Source organism: Diutina rugosa (genome assembly GCF_008704595.1).
Source record: "Diutina rugosa strain CBS 613 chromosome Unknown scaffold40_size130624, whole genome shotgun sequence".
NCBI lineage: Eukaryota > Fungi > Ascomycota > Pichiomycetes > Serinales > Debaryomycetaceae > Diutina > Diutina rugosa.
The window spans coordinates 112,683-130,279 of record NW_022995101.1 but is presented as its reverse complement, the minus strand read 5'-3'; the positions used below and the strand labels follow the sequence as shown (position 1 = coordinate 130,279).

General features: G+C 49.3%; 6 protein-coding genes across 6 annotated transcripts; 2 read left to right on the top strand and 4 right to left on the bottom strand. All coding sequences in view use genetic code 12, as the record gives it.

Annotated features, from left to right (window-relative positions):
- Window positions 1-1,079: 1,079 nt before the first annotated feature.
- Window positions 1,080-1,808, top strand: TYE7 (regulatory transcription factor TYE7; the record flags this gene model as incomplete). Its single annotated transcript, XM_034154367.1, has 1 exon — window positions 1,080-1,808. One exon carries the CDS (start codon window positions 1,080-1,082, stop codon window positions 1,806-1,808), a length of 729 nt encoding a protein of 242 aa, XP_034013465.1.
- A 2,037-nt stretch (window positions 1,809-3,845) lies between these two features.
- On the top strand, window positions 3,846-5,177 carry DIURU_001785 (uncharacterized protein; the record flags this gene model as incomplete). Its single annotated transcript, XM_034154366.1, has 1 exon — window positions 3,846-5,177. The coding sequence occupies one exon, from the start codon at window positions 3,846-3,848 to the stop codon at window positions 5,175-5,177; it is 1,332 nt and encodes a 443-aa protein (XP_034013464.1).
- Window positions 5,178-5,301: 124 nt separating this feature from the next.
- On the bottom strand, window positions 5,302-6,828 carry CPH1 (homeodomain family transcription factor; the record flags this gene model as incomplete). Its single annotated transcript, XM_034154365.1, has 1 exon — window positions 5,302-6,828. The coding sequence occupies one exon, from the start codon at window positions 6,826-6,828 to the stop codon at window positions 5,302-5,304; it is 1,527 nt and encodes a 508-aa protein (XP_034013463.1).
- Window positions 6,829-8,237: 1,409 nt separating this feature from the next.
- Window positions 8,238-10,211, bottom strand: KSP1 (putative serine/threonine protein kinase; the record flags this gene model as incomplete). The annotated part of the gene is made up of 1 exon (XM_034154364.1): window positions 8,238-10,211. The coding sequence occupies one exon, from the start codon at window positions 10,209-10,211 to the stop codon at window positions 8,238-8,240; it is 1,974 nt and encodes a 657-aa protein (XP_034013462.1).
- A 1,107-nt stretch (window positions 10,212-11,318) lies between these two features.
- Window positions 11,319-12,683, bottom strand: BFA1 (Bfa1p; the record flags this gene model as incomplete). The annotated part of the gene is made up of 1 exon (XM_034154363.1): window positions 11,319-12,683. The coding sequence occupies one exon, from the start codon at window positions 12,681-12,683 to the stop codon at window positions 11,319-11,321; it is 1,365 nt and encodes a 454-aa protein (XP_034013461.1).
- A 1,080-nt stretch (window positions 12,684-13,763) lies between these two features.
- DIURU_001781 (uncharacterized protein) lies at window positions 13,764-17,396 on the bottom strand (the record flags this gene model as incomplete). The annotated part of the gene is made up of 1 exon (XM_034154362.1): window positions 13,764-17,396. The coding sequence occupies one exon, from the start codon at window positions 17,394-17,396 to the stop codon at window positions 13,764-13,766; it is 3,633 nt and encodes a 1,210-aa protein (XP_034013460.1).
- Between the last annotated feature and the right edge of the window lie 201 nt (window positions 17,397-17,597).

The window sequence follows — 17,597 nt, the reverse complement described above, 5'->3', positions numbered from 1 at the left end:
GCATTTGATTCTTGGTTTTCTGTGTAAATTCGTATCACTGCATCTCTCGAGGCTTGTACACTTCTCGTAAAGACTTGCCAAGGTGGTGGCTCTGCAATTACAGGCTGGCGGCCACGGTAGCCACCACCACCCAAGCCAGAAGCGTGGTGTTTTTGCAGAGCGTGGTGCAGCACGCCTAACGCCTATTTGCGAAGAGTCGGTTTCCAAAGCCTGCAAAAAAAAAATTATTGTCGCTGCAAACCCACAAACAATGGCCACCGTCCCCTGGCCACGTGCACTGAACGATCTCCACCAACGTTCCGCGGGCGATCCGATCGCCGCTTTGGTTGAACAAAAGGGTCGCGTGCGTCTTCACCGGCCCCGCTTTTCTAGGCAACCTGAAATTCGCTTACCGGTGCTTGAATTGGCTCATCGCCTGGGTGGCGGGTGGACCCGTAAGTCCGAACAGCCAAGCAGTCGTCGCCAGTGGCGAAGGGTTCGGTGACAGGCGCCGTCCTCGGAGATCCCTCACCCTGCCGGAGGTACATTTGCGTTGCCATACACATAACTCCACCCATCTAGGTGGTTTACCAGCTAATGGGAAAGAAGTCTCGGCTCTTCTCTCGCTTTCTATGACATTTGATGACCCCCCACCGTGGTGTGATCTCATAATCAGTCGCATCATTCACTAAGGAAAATTTGATTGTTGTAGCTGGTGGAGGTGTTTTTTTTGTTTGTTTTTTTTTTTAATTCTTTTTGGTGAGTGGTTCGGCAATGGCCACCCGCTGGAGTTGTCCCCCAGCCTCAAGGGGACACATATGTGGGTCTCAGATTTTTATTTCGTATAAGCACGCTGTAGGTGAATGAAATAGGGAAGTGCCCACCTCGGCAACCTGGGTGCATGACAAGCCTTGCGAAGACGTGTGGAGATATTTTCGCCGGCATAGGGGGAGGCAGAGGTGCAGGCTAATTTAATCGTTACCACCGTTGGCAATTTGGGTGAAGAAATATAAAGCTTTAAAAACTTCGTGTGTGTTTCACAAATTCTGCTGCACACACCCATACTCTCAAACACCAGGTGATTCATAACAAAAAAAACCATGCTGTTATTGTTGCCTGCTACCGCCGCCGACTACCTCACATTCGACGACGAATACATGGCCCCCGGTATCCCCAGCTACAACGACCCTCCTATGGCCATCACCAGTGTGAGCAATGGGACTATGCCGTACTACAATCCGCCGCCACCAGTGACTACTGCGGACGACTTTATCCCGCCGGTGGTCGACGTACAACCGTCACAGATCACGTATAACGTGATCGAATTACCCGCTCCTACCATGCCAGCAGCACCACCCACACATACCCCTACGAGCCCGCTGGTGATGGTTAAATCGGAACCGGTGACGAGACCGTCGCTGACGCTGTTTCCCTTCCAGCCGCTGCCAGTGCTCCCTAAAGCGGAGGCGGTACCAAAAGCGAAAAAAACCCCACGTCGCCATTTGAGCCACGACCAGAAAATGCGCCATAATAAAGTCGAAAAAAAGTACCGCCACAACATAAATACCAAAATCGCCATTCTCCAGAACGTGATTCCGTGGACGGCGACCAAAGTGCTGAATTTCGAGTGTGACGAGTTCACGGCGGAACCCCCGAAAAAAGACGGTGGCCACAAAATCAATAAGAGCGAGGTGTTGGACATCGCCACCAACTACATATTGCATCTTCAAGGCCAGTCGGAACTAATGAACCAGGAGTTGTTGTTCCTTCGGCTGGAGCTCGCTAAGTTCCGCCACCCCTTGCCCCCGTCACCTCTTGGCGAGCAGTGACCTACACGTTTCGGGACCTCGCCACCATATTTTTGTTTAATTCTTGCTAGTAATTTGAATCCACATAATAGTAATAACCACGCTTCCCGTTTCGTCTGCTGGCTGCGTCTGCAAAGTATCTTATTTTTGCTGATGCACCTAGATCTTTGCAGCGAGCATCGCGGGTGCATCGTGGTCCGCAGCACCACCACTGCGGTTGTTCGTTTGAGTCAGAAAACACCGTTTTCTTGGCAAGTGAAACGACAAGTGGCTTTTTCCAGCCCTTCTTTCACGGATAGTTGTGATGATTAGCCACTCGACGACCACGATCTGATCTTAAATTATCTTCGAGTTTTCGGGTATAGTTGACCCATCGGCGTAAATAAAGCATATTCCCGAGGGAGATGCGCATGTACGATAATTTCCTCAATCACCTCATTTGGTCATTCGAAACACTATCCCGCCGGTTACCAACACAACCACGGCTGGGGGTCACCAGAAATTAACTCGGGTTTTAACGCACGTCGCAAAATCTCTATTATGTCTAAGGGGAGCGTTGGTCTCATTTGGGGTAGTGCTCGTATTTTAATAACGCAGACCAAATTTGCTCGGCTTGATTGGGTAGCACGGAAATATTTTCCTGGTGGGTTTTTCCAAAATTTACGGCGAGATAAGGCTAAGGTTCGTCAAGCCAGTCTCGAAGTGGTATCCAATGGCAAAACTAGATTGAAGTTTTGCCATATTTTTATCCTTTAAAGTCATTATCAACTTACTAAGGTACTGTGCACTCACTATCGGCGCGATCATAGGTCGCCACCATTATGGCGGTTATCTGAAACCGTCACTGGTTTAGTTGTTGGGTGGGGTGCAGCTGTGGCGTGGGGAGAGAGTGTAACATTACATTAAAATGTTCCTTAGTTTGAGCCCAACCTTTTTTGAGTGGGATGGACCCCTTAGTGTTAAGTGTCAACCAGTTGCAAGAGCGGTGACCTCAGCCTCCTTACCCCCCACTAGCTTTCCCCCCCCACAACGGTAAGCGAAGGGGAACCAACGTATTGTCATTGATAGCGAGTATACTCCCCTGGTGACGTCGTCGCACGTTGAACACCTAACAAAAAAAATATAACCGCCCCCTGGCGCAGAAATGGGCCAAGAGGAAGAGAAAAAAAAACTTTTTACGAATTTCAATCGATGCCCTGGGGCATCTTCTAATAATTATAAGTACGGCGTTTTAGTAGGCCATGTGTGCTCAAAGAATTTTGCCATCGCACTGGGTGACAGTACTAAGCCTTCAGCATTATCAAATGGGGACAAAGCGAGGCGGTGGAGGCAGGTTTTTGACTCAGGCACCAATCAAAGTGTCGTGGTCACATAAATCTGGATCCTCCCGAACGTTCGTCTACGAATATTTGCTTGGTTTATTATTTCGGCATCTTCCAGCGACAGGTGAAATTCGCCACCACGAAATTATTGCCAGATCCCGCGCACTTGGCACGATAGTGCGATGACATGGATCGGTCCGTCTCCGAGTGGACGGAATTAACGTCTAAACGTGGCTACAGTGGCAAATGTAACATTGATTATAATCAAGCCATGTTACAAGCCATGCTACTAGAAGAATTTCAGATTTACGTAAGCCTTTATTATCAGTGGCTATCATGAATTTTACCAAGGGTTTTATTGACCGAATTGAAAATTTGCTAAATCTAGTGGAATCAAACCCACTTGTCAATGACGATAACGCCTTTTTTTAAAATTTAGGTAAATTGACCTATAGCCGCCCCCTTTGAGCCTCCCTATGGTGAGGGGGAAAAAAATCAAGCCGCACCGCCATCGACGGCAAACCAGCCACACCTAGGTGTAATTGTAAATGTAAATCAGAAAATTCAATTGATTCACCAAAAGTCTTTTAAATCACTAACCAAAATAGGTTAGTTCAAGTTATTATTGTAAATTTCTCTCTTACCCTTTTTGCCACTGTGAGGGCTCTTACTCACAGCGCACGCCACCGACAACCGCCACTAGTTCCATCACCACACCCACCACCCGCCACCACCGATGGACGAAGCGATTCTGACATTCCTCGGGGTCACGGGGACCACCGACGAAGCGGTGGCCCGCCAGTACCTCGACATGACCGGCGGCGACCTCGAGTACGCCGTCACCCTCTTCATGGAGTCGCAGCCGGCGCTGGGAGCAAACGACGCCCAGTTGGCGGAACAGCTCCAGGAAGAGGCGTACCAGGTGCGCGAAGCCGACGCCCTGGTCCACCGCCACGACACGTTGGTCGACTACGGCTTTCTGGGGGGCGCCCTGGGGATGTTCCTGGGGATGAACGCCGCCGCCTCGGGGCCGCAAAGCATGTTTGGCCAGGGCCGGGTGGGCATCTTTAACCAGCGCATGGACGAGGACGAGAACGAGTACTACCGCAGCCGCTTCGGGGCGCTTTCCGACGAGCTGGACCTGGATCTGGACGTGGTCGAAGTGCCGCAGACGCTGACCCAACAGCGGTTAGCGCAATTGTTCCGCCCTCCTTTCGATATCATTACGGTAGCGCTGCTTGATGAGGCTAAGGCGTTGGGTAAACAAGAGAAAAAATGGATCTTGATCAATATTCAGGATCCACTGGAGTTCCAGTCGCAGGTGATGAACCGCGACTTTTGGAGTAAAAAACTGATCAAGGACGCCGTTAAGGAGAATTTCATCTTTTTACAGTACCAGCGCGACCTGGTCAACGGCGAAAACTATGTTAATTTCTACCATATCGACGAGTGTCCCCACGTCGCCATCCTCGACTCGTGGACTGGCGAGAGAGTGCGTAAATGGGACGACGGCCACGTCCCCGACGTCGACCAGTGGCTTGAAGATATCGAAGATTTCCTCACCGAGTTCTCGTTGAACCCGGAATCGCAAAACCCGGTAGTCACTCATAAGCCGAAGTTTGACCCCAACGCTCTCACTGAGGAACAACAAATTGAGTTGGCGATGAAGCAGCTGATGGAAGGGGCGTCTAAAGATACCGCCATTGCTCTCGACGACCCTGAACCCGAACCACAAACCCCCACTGCCGCTGGTGCTGCCGCTCCTAAGGATCCATTTGACGCCATCGACGCCCACGACCACCAGGAACCTAGCGATGGCTTGAGAATGCAAATCCGGTTCCCCAACGGTAAACGGGTCGTCCACAAGTTTGCTGACCTGGAACCGGTGCGGGCAATCTTTTCCTTCATCAAACATATCATTGCCACCGATGACTACGGGGTGGCGTCGGGAGAGCGGTTTATGCTCACCAACCAGCTGAACCGCGGGTTCTCATTCATCGACAACTTGGACACCTCAGTGGCTGATGCTGGGCTTAAAAACGCGTCGGTGTTGGTAGAGAAGGAGTAGAAAAACGGGTTGAGTACGAAAATATGATCATCCACGAAACTTTGACGAGATATATGTAAATTAGTATGCCATCAATGCCACAAATGGTTACACCATAACATCGATAAATATTAATCCCTAAATTTCACTCGGGTTTGGGCCCCGGTCGCGTCGCTTCCGCCGCTGCTGCTGCTGCCGCCGCCGCCACTTCTGCTGAGGGAGGCCGACGGTGATGCGTATTATGAGGTGGCTTGGACACACCTCCCCCTACCACCACCCGCAGCAGCGGCGGTGGTGCTCGCTTTTTCGTATAACCCGGGTGAGGGCGAGGGTAGTAAGTTGTCGGAGGACCACCACCAGTGGCACCCAGGTAGCCAGCACCTGGGTACTCGTCGACGGGGTACGAGTAGCCTCCCGGAGGGTACTCGTACCCTGGCTGAGGCGGCCAGTATTCCTGTTCGTGCGCCATGTACGCCGGCTCCGGTACCAGGTAGTAGGCAGCAGTGCCGCCGTAATATTGGCTGGAGGGCGGTCCTGCCGCCGTCGGCACCAGTGGCGGCGGCGGCGGTGGTGGGTATCGCTGGCCTCCGGGAGTCGACATGGGCACGTAATAAGGAGGTTGAGGCGCATAGCTGGCCAGCAGCGATGGCTGTGGCGGTATCAAATACGTATCGTCAGCGCGACTCGTGTGGAAGGGTTTGAGCGGCTGAGCCTGTTCGATAAGATACTCGTCAGTGTATGCCACTGGTTGCGATACTATGGAGCCGTTCGACGATGGTATCTGGGTGAAAACCAGGGTATCGACAAACAGATCGTAGTCGGTGTCATCGACCAAACTGCCGTAGGCAACGTGTTGGTTGGCGTCTAGCGTGATCACCTGGTCGTGGTCGTAAGGGTGGATGAAATCCAACGGGAAATCTTCATCATCGTCGTCGTCGTCTTCGTCTCCGTCGTTGTCGTTGGCGTTTGCGTTCTCTGGTCGTGGGGGCGGTGGAGTACTGGCGCCAGGAAGCGTCGGTTGAAATTCAGCTTTGATTGCGGGGTCACCAGAGCTGGCAATAGCCTCAACGGCGTCTTCTTCGGTCGTGGCCACTCCTTTAAGCAATTGCTGGTGGCTCATATGACTATTAAGCTGAGAGAATAACAGTTTCAGCTCATCGTACTCAAACAGCAACGCCGGCTCGGCGTGGGCTACCGTAGTCGGCGGGTGGCCCAATTTCTCTTTCTTTAAGTCGCGCTCGAGCGCGTCGGCCATCAACTTATCGTGGGGCACATTAAACCAAAAGAACACCTTTTGTTTCTTCTGGGTCCGCAAACACAGGTTTTTAAATAAGAACTCCAAAAACTCCAGCCGCGGAAGCTCTAATATGGCATCGGTGCCACACTTCAAATTGCGTAAATCCAGAAATATCCCTTCTTCAAACTTCTTGCGGTCGACGATTTTACGGCCAAAGTGCTCGAACTTGTAGACAATGCTGCGGACGATGTCGGTGCCGGTGATGAAGTACAAGTTGTTCCAATACACACACGAGACAAACCCTTCGTCCAGATTTAGGTAGTACCGCCGGATCACCTGGTTCTCCTGCCAGTTGGCCGGGGCGGTCGCCAAAAAGAACTTGAGGTCCTCGATCAACCGTAGCCGCTCGCAAACGGCGTCGCTGGCGTCAGACATCGGTCGTCTGGGGTGGGTATGAAGTATGAGGGCGGCGGTGGCGGTCGTGAGTGAAGCACTGCTGGTTTCACCGAAGCACTCAATATATGTGGACACGCGTGGGTGCTTCTGGTGGAGCTTGTTTCATCGTCGGGAATGTAAAACACACCACGCCCTAGTATGCAGGGGAAAATCTCGGCAAAGGCACGGCCTCAGAAGGGGCAACCACTGCGACTACCAGCTCCCTCATAAAGCTCGGAAGAAGCTCGGACTGTCTAATTAGTATTCAGCTATAGTTGTTTGACTTAAACGTCTTTTCCTTTTCATTGCGAAGGCAGTTCTCGATGGTGTTCCCGATCCCACACCACTGAGTGTCCCGATCCCGCCTCGCATGTGCATGGCGGGAACGCGTTTCAGGTGGCCGCTTCGAAACATCGCCAGCCTCCAGCTTTCGGGTGTTAAGGGTGTGCTGATACACACGCCCCACCCTCATCCCACTCACTTCATTCCCGTACCAAACACCGAACCCACCACCCATTACAATGAGAACTTGACAGTCTCTGTGCCTACGCTCATATTCGGACTGTGGTCGTCCCCTCGCGTCCGATCGTTTAGCCAGGGGCAGTACCGTATAGCAACAATGTGATTTAAGCGATAATTCGGCACCAAAGTCAACGCCATATATGCAACCAGCCTAATATTTTTATAAGCATTAAATTGAAGTGTACTATATTTATTCCGAGCTCCTCCTTGTGGATCTACTTTGGGGAGCTATCCTCTTTGTGCTACCAGGGGTCTAGGTTCAGAGCCCACATTCAGCACATAACTTAAGCAATTCCGTGGTATATAACTCACAATTGACGCCTCTGGTATAACTCCTAAAACCAACACTTTGCCCCTCGGCGATCTGTATCTCGTTTGTTCGTGTTTTTGCGTTTCGCATAATGCGACGTTTAGCTAGATTACATCCAGGCGGAGGCCGAGGCTTCACTTACGCTAGTGTTCTGGAAGGTAACCAAGCTTTGTGTATTATGTTGAACTACTCCCCTCCTTCATACTCGTCAATTGCGATACATAAACCTCAAATTGTCCCATTCATGCTATCGGGTGTTGTTAGTTCTGATCTCTTCGTCATCCATAGTTAGGAATTTTTCACCAATAAACACATTCCAGATGTCGTACCTGTAAAGCTGTTCAATTGTGAGTCCATTCTTCTTCATCGTAAATGTCATGTTCGAATTTCGAACTGCAGTGGAAGGTGATTTTATCTACGTTACCATTCATCATTACAGTTTTGGTGTAAATTTTCAAAATCTGAGGGTGCGATGTTTATTGATTCACTAAATGGGAAAATGGCGAACGGCTCAAAGGCTCGTCGTCATCATCTAATTTTCATCACAACGCGTCGTTATGCTTGTCGTTATTCGTAACTAATCATAGTCCGACCAGTCTTTGCGCGGCCAATAGTCGTGTAACGGCACCAGCGTCAGCGGCACCGCCACTGGCTGCCGCACTTTGGGTCTCGCCGTGCCCCCAATCAGACCCCGTCTGAACGGAGGGACATATTTGCCACGCTGGTCGTCCAGTTGTTGGCGCCGGTGGCCGGCACACACGGCGTCGGTGCCGGCGTCGGTGGGGTCGAACCCTTCGCCAAAGTCAAAGTCGTCGTCTAAGTGAAACACTTCGTCAAGTTCTTCACGTTCGTCATGCAATGCCACTCGCTCCATCTCGGCGACAAGGTCCGTCACCGGCTTCGGCATCGGCAGCCGCATCAGCGGCGGCACGTACTTGCCATTAGCCGGCTTCTGCGGACGGGTGGTCGCCGCCGAGTACAGTTTGCGGCGGTTATGGGTACGGTCCAGGTGTTCCCCTTGTAAGTGGGCCTGGTTGTTGAGCTCAAGCCGGTTGTTGAAGCGCCACAGCCGGTTCGAAGCCTTCTTCTTGGGCTTTTTCCACGTGCGCGCCTTGCGCTTCTTTTGCCAGTATTGGCGTCCTCTGCCTTGGCCTTGGGTCAGGTGAGAATACTTCCGCGGCTTGCGGTTGTCTTGTTGCTGCTGCTCGCCGTACTTGTCCAAATAATGGTTAAAAACCAGCTTGGGAGTGAAGAAGTCCTCCCGGTTGAAGTCACGGTTGCGCAGCGACTTCATGTACAGCCCGTTTTGGTTGTACAGCGCCACCGTAAACGGTTTGCGGGTGTTGCGGACAAACTTGCCACCAATAGGGATCGGCTTTAAGTTGGTCAGCAGCAGCAAAAGGGCGTCGGCACGACGGTTGTGGGGCATCTCACTGTCGTCGCTCAGGCTCAGCAGCTTAGGCGGCAGCACCGAGAACTCGGGGAGCTGCTTGTCGGTGTCGGAGATCGCCACCAGCTTCAGCGTGGCATCGGTCTTAAGCGGCAGCCCTTGAGGACTGAACACGGCCTCTTCGTCCAGCTCAAGCTCGTCTTCAATATCCAGGTCGTTATCGCCCCAGTACTCTTCGTCAATGGTGAAGTACTTCAACGTATCGAGCTCCTGCTTCAAAAGCCCCAAGTCCCGGTTCAGCGGGTCGATGTTGAGGGAGTGGCGCAACACGGCGAACATTTCCCCCAGCATCGTCGAGAAAAAGTCGAAAAGCGCTTCACGGTTGCTGGAGAATTGAATGAATCGTTTGTCAGAGTAGTTCGCCGCCAGGAACGGGTTCTTGTGGAATACCAATGTGAGTAGGATGATCCCTACCAGCCACAAGTCGATCTTCAGGGCGTCGTACTCGGTGATGTCTTGGTCAAAAAGCTCGGGCGCCATGTAGCGCTCCAGGCCAACATCAAACTCGTCCCGGTTGGTGATGATCCGTTCGGTAGTAGCAAGACCCCAGTCGCAAAGCTTAATCAGCCAGTCGTCGGCGATCAAAATGTTCTCCGGCTTCAAGTCTCGGTGGTACACCAGGTGCAGGTGGCAAAACTCGACCGCGGAGAGAATCTGGTTGAACACGTCCTTAATATCGTGGGAAAGGGCGGGACCGGTACCGTTTTGAATTGCTTCGTAAAGATCACCGTGCAGACAGTACTCCATCACCAAGAACGAGTCGAAATGGTCGTACAAGCAAGTGATGTTGGGGTGGGTGCCGAGCCGGTGGTGGATGGCGATCTCCTTGGCCGCAATTGCCAGTAGGTGACGTTTGACCTCCAGGACCAGTTGCCCTTTAGTGGTTTGAGGCAACTTCGCCGGCAGCAGCAGGGTGCGGCCGCCGCCGGGAGGCGACTTCTTGTAGTTCACCGGGTAGATGAACTTGACGGCGACGATGCGGTTGGCCATGGTGTCGTTTGCCACCAGCACCATTCCGTAGGAGCCCTCGGAGAGGTCGCCCACCTTGATGTAGCGCTGGCGCAACGGGGCGCCGTGGTCGTAAGCGTCGAACTCGTCCATCGAGAGACAAACGGGCAGGCTAACGGGGAAGCCCGGGCAGGCGGTGGGGCACGGGTATGAAAGAAAGGATGGAGGTGTACCAGCTCAACGGGACAAGCTAGTCCAAAATGGTGTGAATGGGAGCGCAGGGGGAAGGATGTGGGAAGCTTTGCAGTCGAAGTGGTAAGAGCGAGGGGGGGCGTGCCACGGCGGTGTAAGGTGGTGAATCAGTGCGTGTGATGCGCATGGTAGGGGCACTACCCAGTGCCACCCCGGCGTAGATCACGACACCTACGTTAAACTAAACAAATATTTGAGTAGAATTAGCTTACATTGCCGGTTTAGTTGCTAGGCTGGTGCCACTTGTATTTTCGTTGGTGGCGTCGTGGTGGTGGTGCCGCAACGATGAATCTTAGTGACGCCAAATCTAGTCGGCATTAGTTCTAGTGCGGAATCGGCATTGCCATGTAGGTAGAGATGTACGTAGTCAACGCTTACTTACGTAGGCCGCGACGTCCACGTAGGCTATGTATAGCACACCTATGTCAACATCGTTGCCACATTTCAATAAAAAGATTTGCTCCGGTGAATTACCCCAAATATCTGCCTACTATCGGTAGCGTCTTGTGACCTCAGCATGGTCCACCCAAAAAATCCAACACTTTAGTGTTTTTTTCGTGTCCCCGTGCGGGCCATGACAGTGACTCAGTAGGCGCTCCCAACCCCCACCGCTATCAAGGCAAATTTCCCTGAGCAAATGGGCCGACGCGCTGAGAGCGGGGTTTGGTCCCGGCGTGACTCATCCACTATGACTCTCCACTCACAGCAAGCCGCTAAGACGAAAATCTGTAGGCTGTTAATCAACAACAGACCCACAATTATAAAGTTTAGCTGGCTACATTGTCTTTTTCCTCGTATTCTAGGGATATTCTATTTTTAACGTAACATGTTCTTCCCCCCTTTTTATCATGTTGAACTAAGTTTTGACACGCATTTGTGGATAAGCAGACTTACCAATCACTAACACGTATTCGGTATTTACATGTACATTAGCTTGTCGTTAATCGTTATACAGCGTTTGAGGTATTGTACCTTTTTGGTGTGGATTATGGAGACGCCTGCGTCTCCTTAGGAATCCAAAACCATCTTACGGATTTCCCAATAATAGTCACGGTTGTATGACTTAGCCCCTTCGTTGACCAGGTTAAAGTCATAAGTTTCCCCCACAGAAAACCAATTGTTCACCTTCTTTTCGATCTTCTCTTGCTCTTTCTCAAAGCGTTTCAAAAGGTCGTCCGATAGTTCGAACTCCAGCAACCCGAACGTTGCGCGAGACCCCGACCGGCGGGCGTTCTTGGCTTCTTTACGTGTCTGTTTCAGTGGCAGCGAATCATCAGCGGTCAGCATGGTGAAACCTACCGACTTGGGGGGCGCGGCAAGCTTATAGCTTGACAGCTGCCGTAATATGTTGTGTCGATCGTCCGTGAGATCGGGTATATCACTGAAGATGTCCTCTTCCTCTTGTTTTAAATTGGTCCATCGCATAGTGGCATGGTCTAGCACCATGTCAGATTCAGGAGGGACCATTTGCGAATCGGCGCTGTATTTGGGGATGAAGTGGGGCTGGGGCTGTTCGAATCTGGCCAAAGCAGTTTCATTGCCTTCCCATATTTGTCTTTCTTTATTCAATCTCATGGACGAGAACTTACTCGTCACATCCATATCTTCAGGCATACAGCGGATGGTTTGCATTTTTGTGGTATGATGAACTTTGACAGGTGCCTTTTCATCGAACTTACGGTACCGAGCAAGTTGTTCTTCCTTTGATAAGCGGGTCTTCTGCGGTTCAGATGTAACCATGGAAAGTTTACTTTTCAGTTTGGTCAATCGTGGTGGTTGCGGTGGCTCATTGAGCCGATTGAGAGATGGGAAACGACTGATTCTCTTTTTCACCCCTTCATTGAAGTTGTATCCCATCATCAGGTGGAGTTTCGGGTCATGCGACGCCAGGCGTTGCTTCCCAGCTTGGAGCTTAGCTAGTTGAGCCATTCGCGCCTCAAAATTATCGTCAAACCCAGCAGCAAAATCTTCACCATCATCACGCACGAACTCTTTCACCTGGGTCGATTTGTCCATTAGTTTATCATTATATTGGAGGTTTCTCGCGGTTAAATTGCTGGGTTTTTGTCGAAGCGTTTTGACGGGATCATGGCGGGGTCGCCATTGCAGATACATCTTCTCTTCCTCCTCGGCCAACATAGAATTGCGTTGTTTGACCTTTTTGAAGTTGTTCAACAAAATTGAGCTAAAATCCTCGCCATATTCTTGGTCAACCTCGTCAAGACCAATAAATTCATCTTCGGAGTGTGGTGATGTCACATTTGTTGATTCTTCCAGAAATTCGTCAAGAAGTCGTTGGGAAGGCGGGGCTCGCTTCCGTTTCTGTTCCTGGAGTAACAGCAGCTGCTTCGAGTTTGAACTCAACGTTTCCATCGGCAGCGCGAATTGTGGTAGGGGACCTAGTTCTGGAGTCCCGAATATATCGTCTGTAGGTTCAGTGTCACGAAACTGTCGAAGTATTTCCGCTTTGCTAGACCTCAGTTTATTGACTTGTCCTCGTGGTGATCCCCTCATTCAAGACGAAAACAATGCGAAGTCTTTTCAAATCGCGCCTCACTACCAAAGATTTGGAGAAAACAACAGATCTCACATGCCACAATACGTAAGGGGAAATTCATATGAGAATCTAGACAAGACAACACCAAGAGTCATAAAACATCCGATAACTTATTAGCTTTATCTAAAACAAAAAAAGGTTTCAGAAGTAAAAAGAAGTGTTGCCTTCAGCCAGATTCGAACTGACGATCTCCTCATTACTAGTGAGGTGCCTTACCACTTGGCCATAAAGGCTTCTTAATTTCTTTTAAAAATAGACTTACTATCAGGCATTGACCTTCTGGCTTAAACGTGTTATTTCACGGACTCTTTATCACGCACAGCACAACTAACGTTTTTGGTATATATATGCATTTAAGAGTCTATATATATGGATTGCAAAAGTTTTCAGAGTCAAATCCGTAGTAAACAACTGCAAAACCTTCACAAAGATGGAAAAGAATTTTGTAAAACCCTCAGGGATTACTATAATCAAATCGACAGAATGGAAGTCTGCATATTTATTGGGCTATTATCGGGTGAAGGTAGCCGTTCAATCATAGGCAGCCCCCAACACTCATCTTGATGGAGACCTTTTATCTCTAAAGCAAAAGCATGACAGCTATGACAAATGGAAGTCATGAGCGTGGCCAGTTACTTTGAGTACCAAATTTTTACCGCTAATAAACCTGTACATGTGGCCCATTGTTTGTTCTCTACACTGCTTTCCTACGCTCTTCAATGTCTGATCGCCGAACTGTAAGTTCAGCAGTTCACCATACCATCATTGCAAACCTCATTCGATAGGTTTGATTTGAATAGTGTGTCCATAGGTATGGAGTATCAGTATCTGGTTGATAATTGGACTTGAATGTGAAACTTATATTATATTTCATTACAGGTTTGCATCGCGATAATTCACAACACTTCATCTCGGCTATAATACCGAATTAACTCGCGTTGATTATTGGGGAGTTCGTTGATGACTTTCGTGATCACATTGGCAGTTTGCAGTTCACAATTCCTAACCCTCATCAATTGGGAATAAACAGACACCGAAGCTTGGCGCAATTCTGATGCTTCATCATTGAGATAATGGCGTAAGCAGTAATCGAGGCGCTCAACAAAATCAGCAGTGACAACTTCGGAAGGTGATGGCAATAATAAGGCCTTCTTTAGCATGCTTGTTTGAAACAAGACATTTAATGTCAGCAGATTCGGCAAATCAGCGAGTGAATCGAATATCAAGCCAATAATCTGTTGCACGTCATTAGTCCCATCAAATATATTGTCACCTAACTCATCCAAAGCCACATGCACTTCTTCATAAGAATCGGATAAATCGATTAGTGAGCTGAGCGATTGCCAAAGTTGCTGTAAGTCAAGCACATAATTATTTATGAGCAATTGCCTCAAAATGACTAGACCCCATGGCCGTCTACTTGCTGGTGCAAACTTAAAAAAATTCCACAATGCCAAATCCACATCTGGATATTTTGCCTCAGGACAATCGCTGAGAGCGTTCAAAATAAGACCTACACCCTTTTCATCGATATCGCCAGAACCTAACAGTAAGATGGCGTTCAGTATATCAGGTATATCCAACTCCTGCTCAACAAACGCCTCGCTTATATTGCACAGGTCCAGGAATCGGGTCATCATAAGCGTAAACCAACGATCTTCTCGTTCCACTTCAGTATCTTGCTTCTTCTGCTCAGGTGGATCATTGAAAATTTCAATCTGTTTTGAGCGTTGAACCTTTTTCTCGAGGGGATCCGCTTGTTGAATGATATGACGAAGCAGATCTTCACTAAGCAGCACTTCAGCAAAGTCTTTCACTAATTGAGGAGCCTCGGGCTCAATACGTTGCGAAGTTGAGAGTGATGGTTTTGGGAGGGTTGGCCTGGATGTCGCTGAGGCTACCTTTACTGGGCTCATGACAAAATCCTCCTCATTTGACTCTATGGTAACCGGACGCTCGCCACGAAGAAGTTTTTCAATAAATTTTCGAGAATCACCCAACGCACACAATTCGACATCAAAACGTGGTGCATTGATTTTTTGAAGCTCTTGAAGGAGATCAACAATATTTGCATCCCAAGGATCATCGATCGTGAGGATCATTGAAAATAGTTGACTGACTATATTTCCATATTCTCCTCCGGGTGGTATGTACTCTGGCACCAATGCTCTTAATAAACGAATCAACAGGGGAATGATCAAAGTATTTTTATGGTCAATGATGTGAGTTGTAAGTTCAGGATCAGGTGCAATTGATGGCAGATCGCACCATCTCATCAACTCAATCAAAGCATGCAATACAACATCTTGACCGGAATTCTTCATTATAGCGATGTATTCATCCAGAATATATTCCAGAACACACATCAAACGAATGAATGTACTTATGGGTATCACAGCAGCGAGTTTACGAGGGTGTTGACGAAGTAATGGGAATAGAAGGACGGGAAACTTTAACAGCGCTTGGTAAATAGCACGACCAAGATTGGTACCCATGTCATTCAAGTTTTCATCATTGTTGAACTTCTGTATCAAGCTTTGTACCCCTAGCAGCACTTTACTCGACTGTCCCAGTGTAAGCAACGCTTCCAAAGTCTCCTCGTGATTAACCTCCACAGCGCTTACGTTATTGGTTGATTTTTCAGATGGCGTAGGTGGGTTGAAAAATGGCAGACCCTTCAGTGGCATTGGCACCACAGGTGGTAATGACACCTTTTCACTAGCAGTCGAAGAGTGCTGATCAAACAGTAAACTCGGCGAAGCCTTTGTCTTAAGCAGCGGTAGGGGCTTGGTACTTAAGGGTACTTCGGGAGCGCTGGTAGTGCGATGGAAGTCTGCGGGCTTACGAGATGTTGCTTCCCGACCGAGTCTCGAAGATGTTCTTCTAGATTGTGGCTCCAAAGCTTTGTCTACTTCCAGATGACTAACCCGACGAATGTTTTCGGAGGGACGTCCACTTGAAAGTGAGCGGTATCCTTGAGCAGAACCTGGCCGACTAGATGCAGCCAGGGTGTGACCCTGTGTCCGTATTGCTTTAGCATAGTTAGACGGAATCTTCCGAAATAGCTCGCCTGCTAAATCGGCGCGAACCTCCTCGAAGCTTAAAAACGCATTTCGTGCAGCCTGCCGCACTTTGGGGTTTATATCAGACACAAGTTTGAGAATAATTTCGCTCACGAATTGAGCATCAAAATCTGGTGCTCGCTTGAACTTATCAATGTAAATTTGAAGCCATAACAGCGCGTACAGTCGAGGCTGGTCGTTCTTAAGATTGGCTCCGTGCCGGATGATGCGAGCCACTGCTGTTGGAGAAGTAAGCTTTAGACAAAATACCACTAGCACCATATTTGCATTAGTGTGAGTGATCAATTTCGTGCTGCTACAAAGCTCCTGAAACGTAGGAATGACTTTCGTAGCGAATTCATCTGCAACAGGCGTGTCAAGGATGACAACATCCTTAACAAGTTGGCACCCTTGGGTAGACAACGTAGTGCGGTTCGATTTGACCGATTTGCAGATACCTTCGATGTTCTTGATCACTATGTCAACCACTGTAGGTTGTTGAGCTTTAGGTCCCCGTAGCCATTGTCGCATCATGTGAATCAGGTTATCTCTTAACCGCCAATTTTGCTCCGTTTCTTTGCCAGCAAAGCACGATCTCATTTCCTCCAACTGCGAATTCAATTGGTAATTGTTAATTTCAAGACCTTCAAGTTCCTCAGGGGTATACTTCACATTAGCTAGAGCAATGGTGAGCGACGGTGACATGCCCAGATAAGATGATGAATCGCTTGTGGAGGTGGCCTTGCCGGATGGTGGAATCTTTTCAGAGTCAACCTTCACCGGGGCCTTTGTACGAGGTGGAGTTTTGTGCTGCAAAATCGCAGCACAAGTTTCTGGAGGAATGCTCGAGGACAACAACTTTACACGCAACACGTTCTTTTGTGTATTGCCCAAGCGAGAATACTTTCCCAATAATTGGATGGCACTCAGCTTAACCTCCGCCAGATCTCCCAGCAATAAGCCAACTATCAGGGTGAGGGCAGCGTCCAAAGACAAATCAGGTATCATGCGCAGGTACCACTTCAAACATTGATCAACAACATTGGATGATGCCGTGAGCCCCTCACGTAACACCACTGCCTCAACTTTGGCGGGAACAGCAAGCCAGTACTTTTCCATCGCGTACGAAGCCATTTCCACGCTGATACGTTGTCCTAAGAATTTGATGACTAGAGGAACAACATGCTCGCAATGTGAGCCCAATATAGTAGCAGGAGCCCACTTTTCAGCTATTTCACCAACAATCCTCAAAGAGTCGTTGATAAGTGCTGGCGATTGCCCGATTTTCAAGGCAGCAGCGGCGCCTTCGAGGTAATCGCCTACTTCATCGGATGGTAACAGGTGATGGAGAGTGTGCTGGAGCAAATTACGACATGCCGTCTCTTTGGCAGTCTCCGGCTCAGATTCCAAACCCATCATTCGGAGGAACACCCTGCCTGTGATGCCATAAGGCCTCCTCGTCAGCATGATATGGTACTGTTAGGATGATTTGAGCCGCGTGTCGAGTTCAAAACAGCGCGCGCGTCGCGTGAACTACTGTCTATCCTCAGATGCGATGTATGTATTGCAAATTTGATTGTCAGCTTTAATTTGGGGATGTGGTTCACGTCTTATCACTTGGTTTTGTTGTGGCAAAACTCAAATAATACAACAAACCCTGTCAAAATA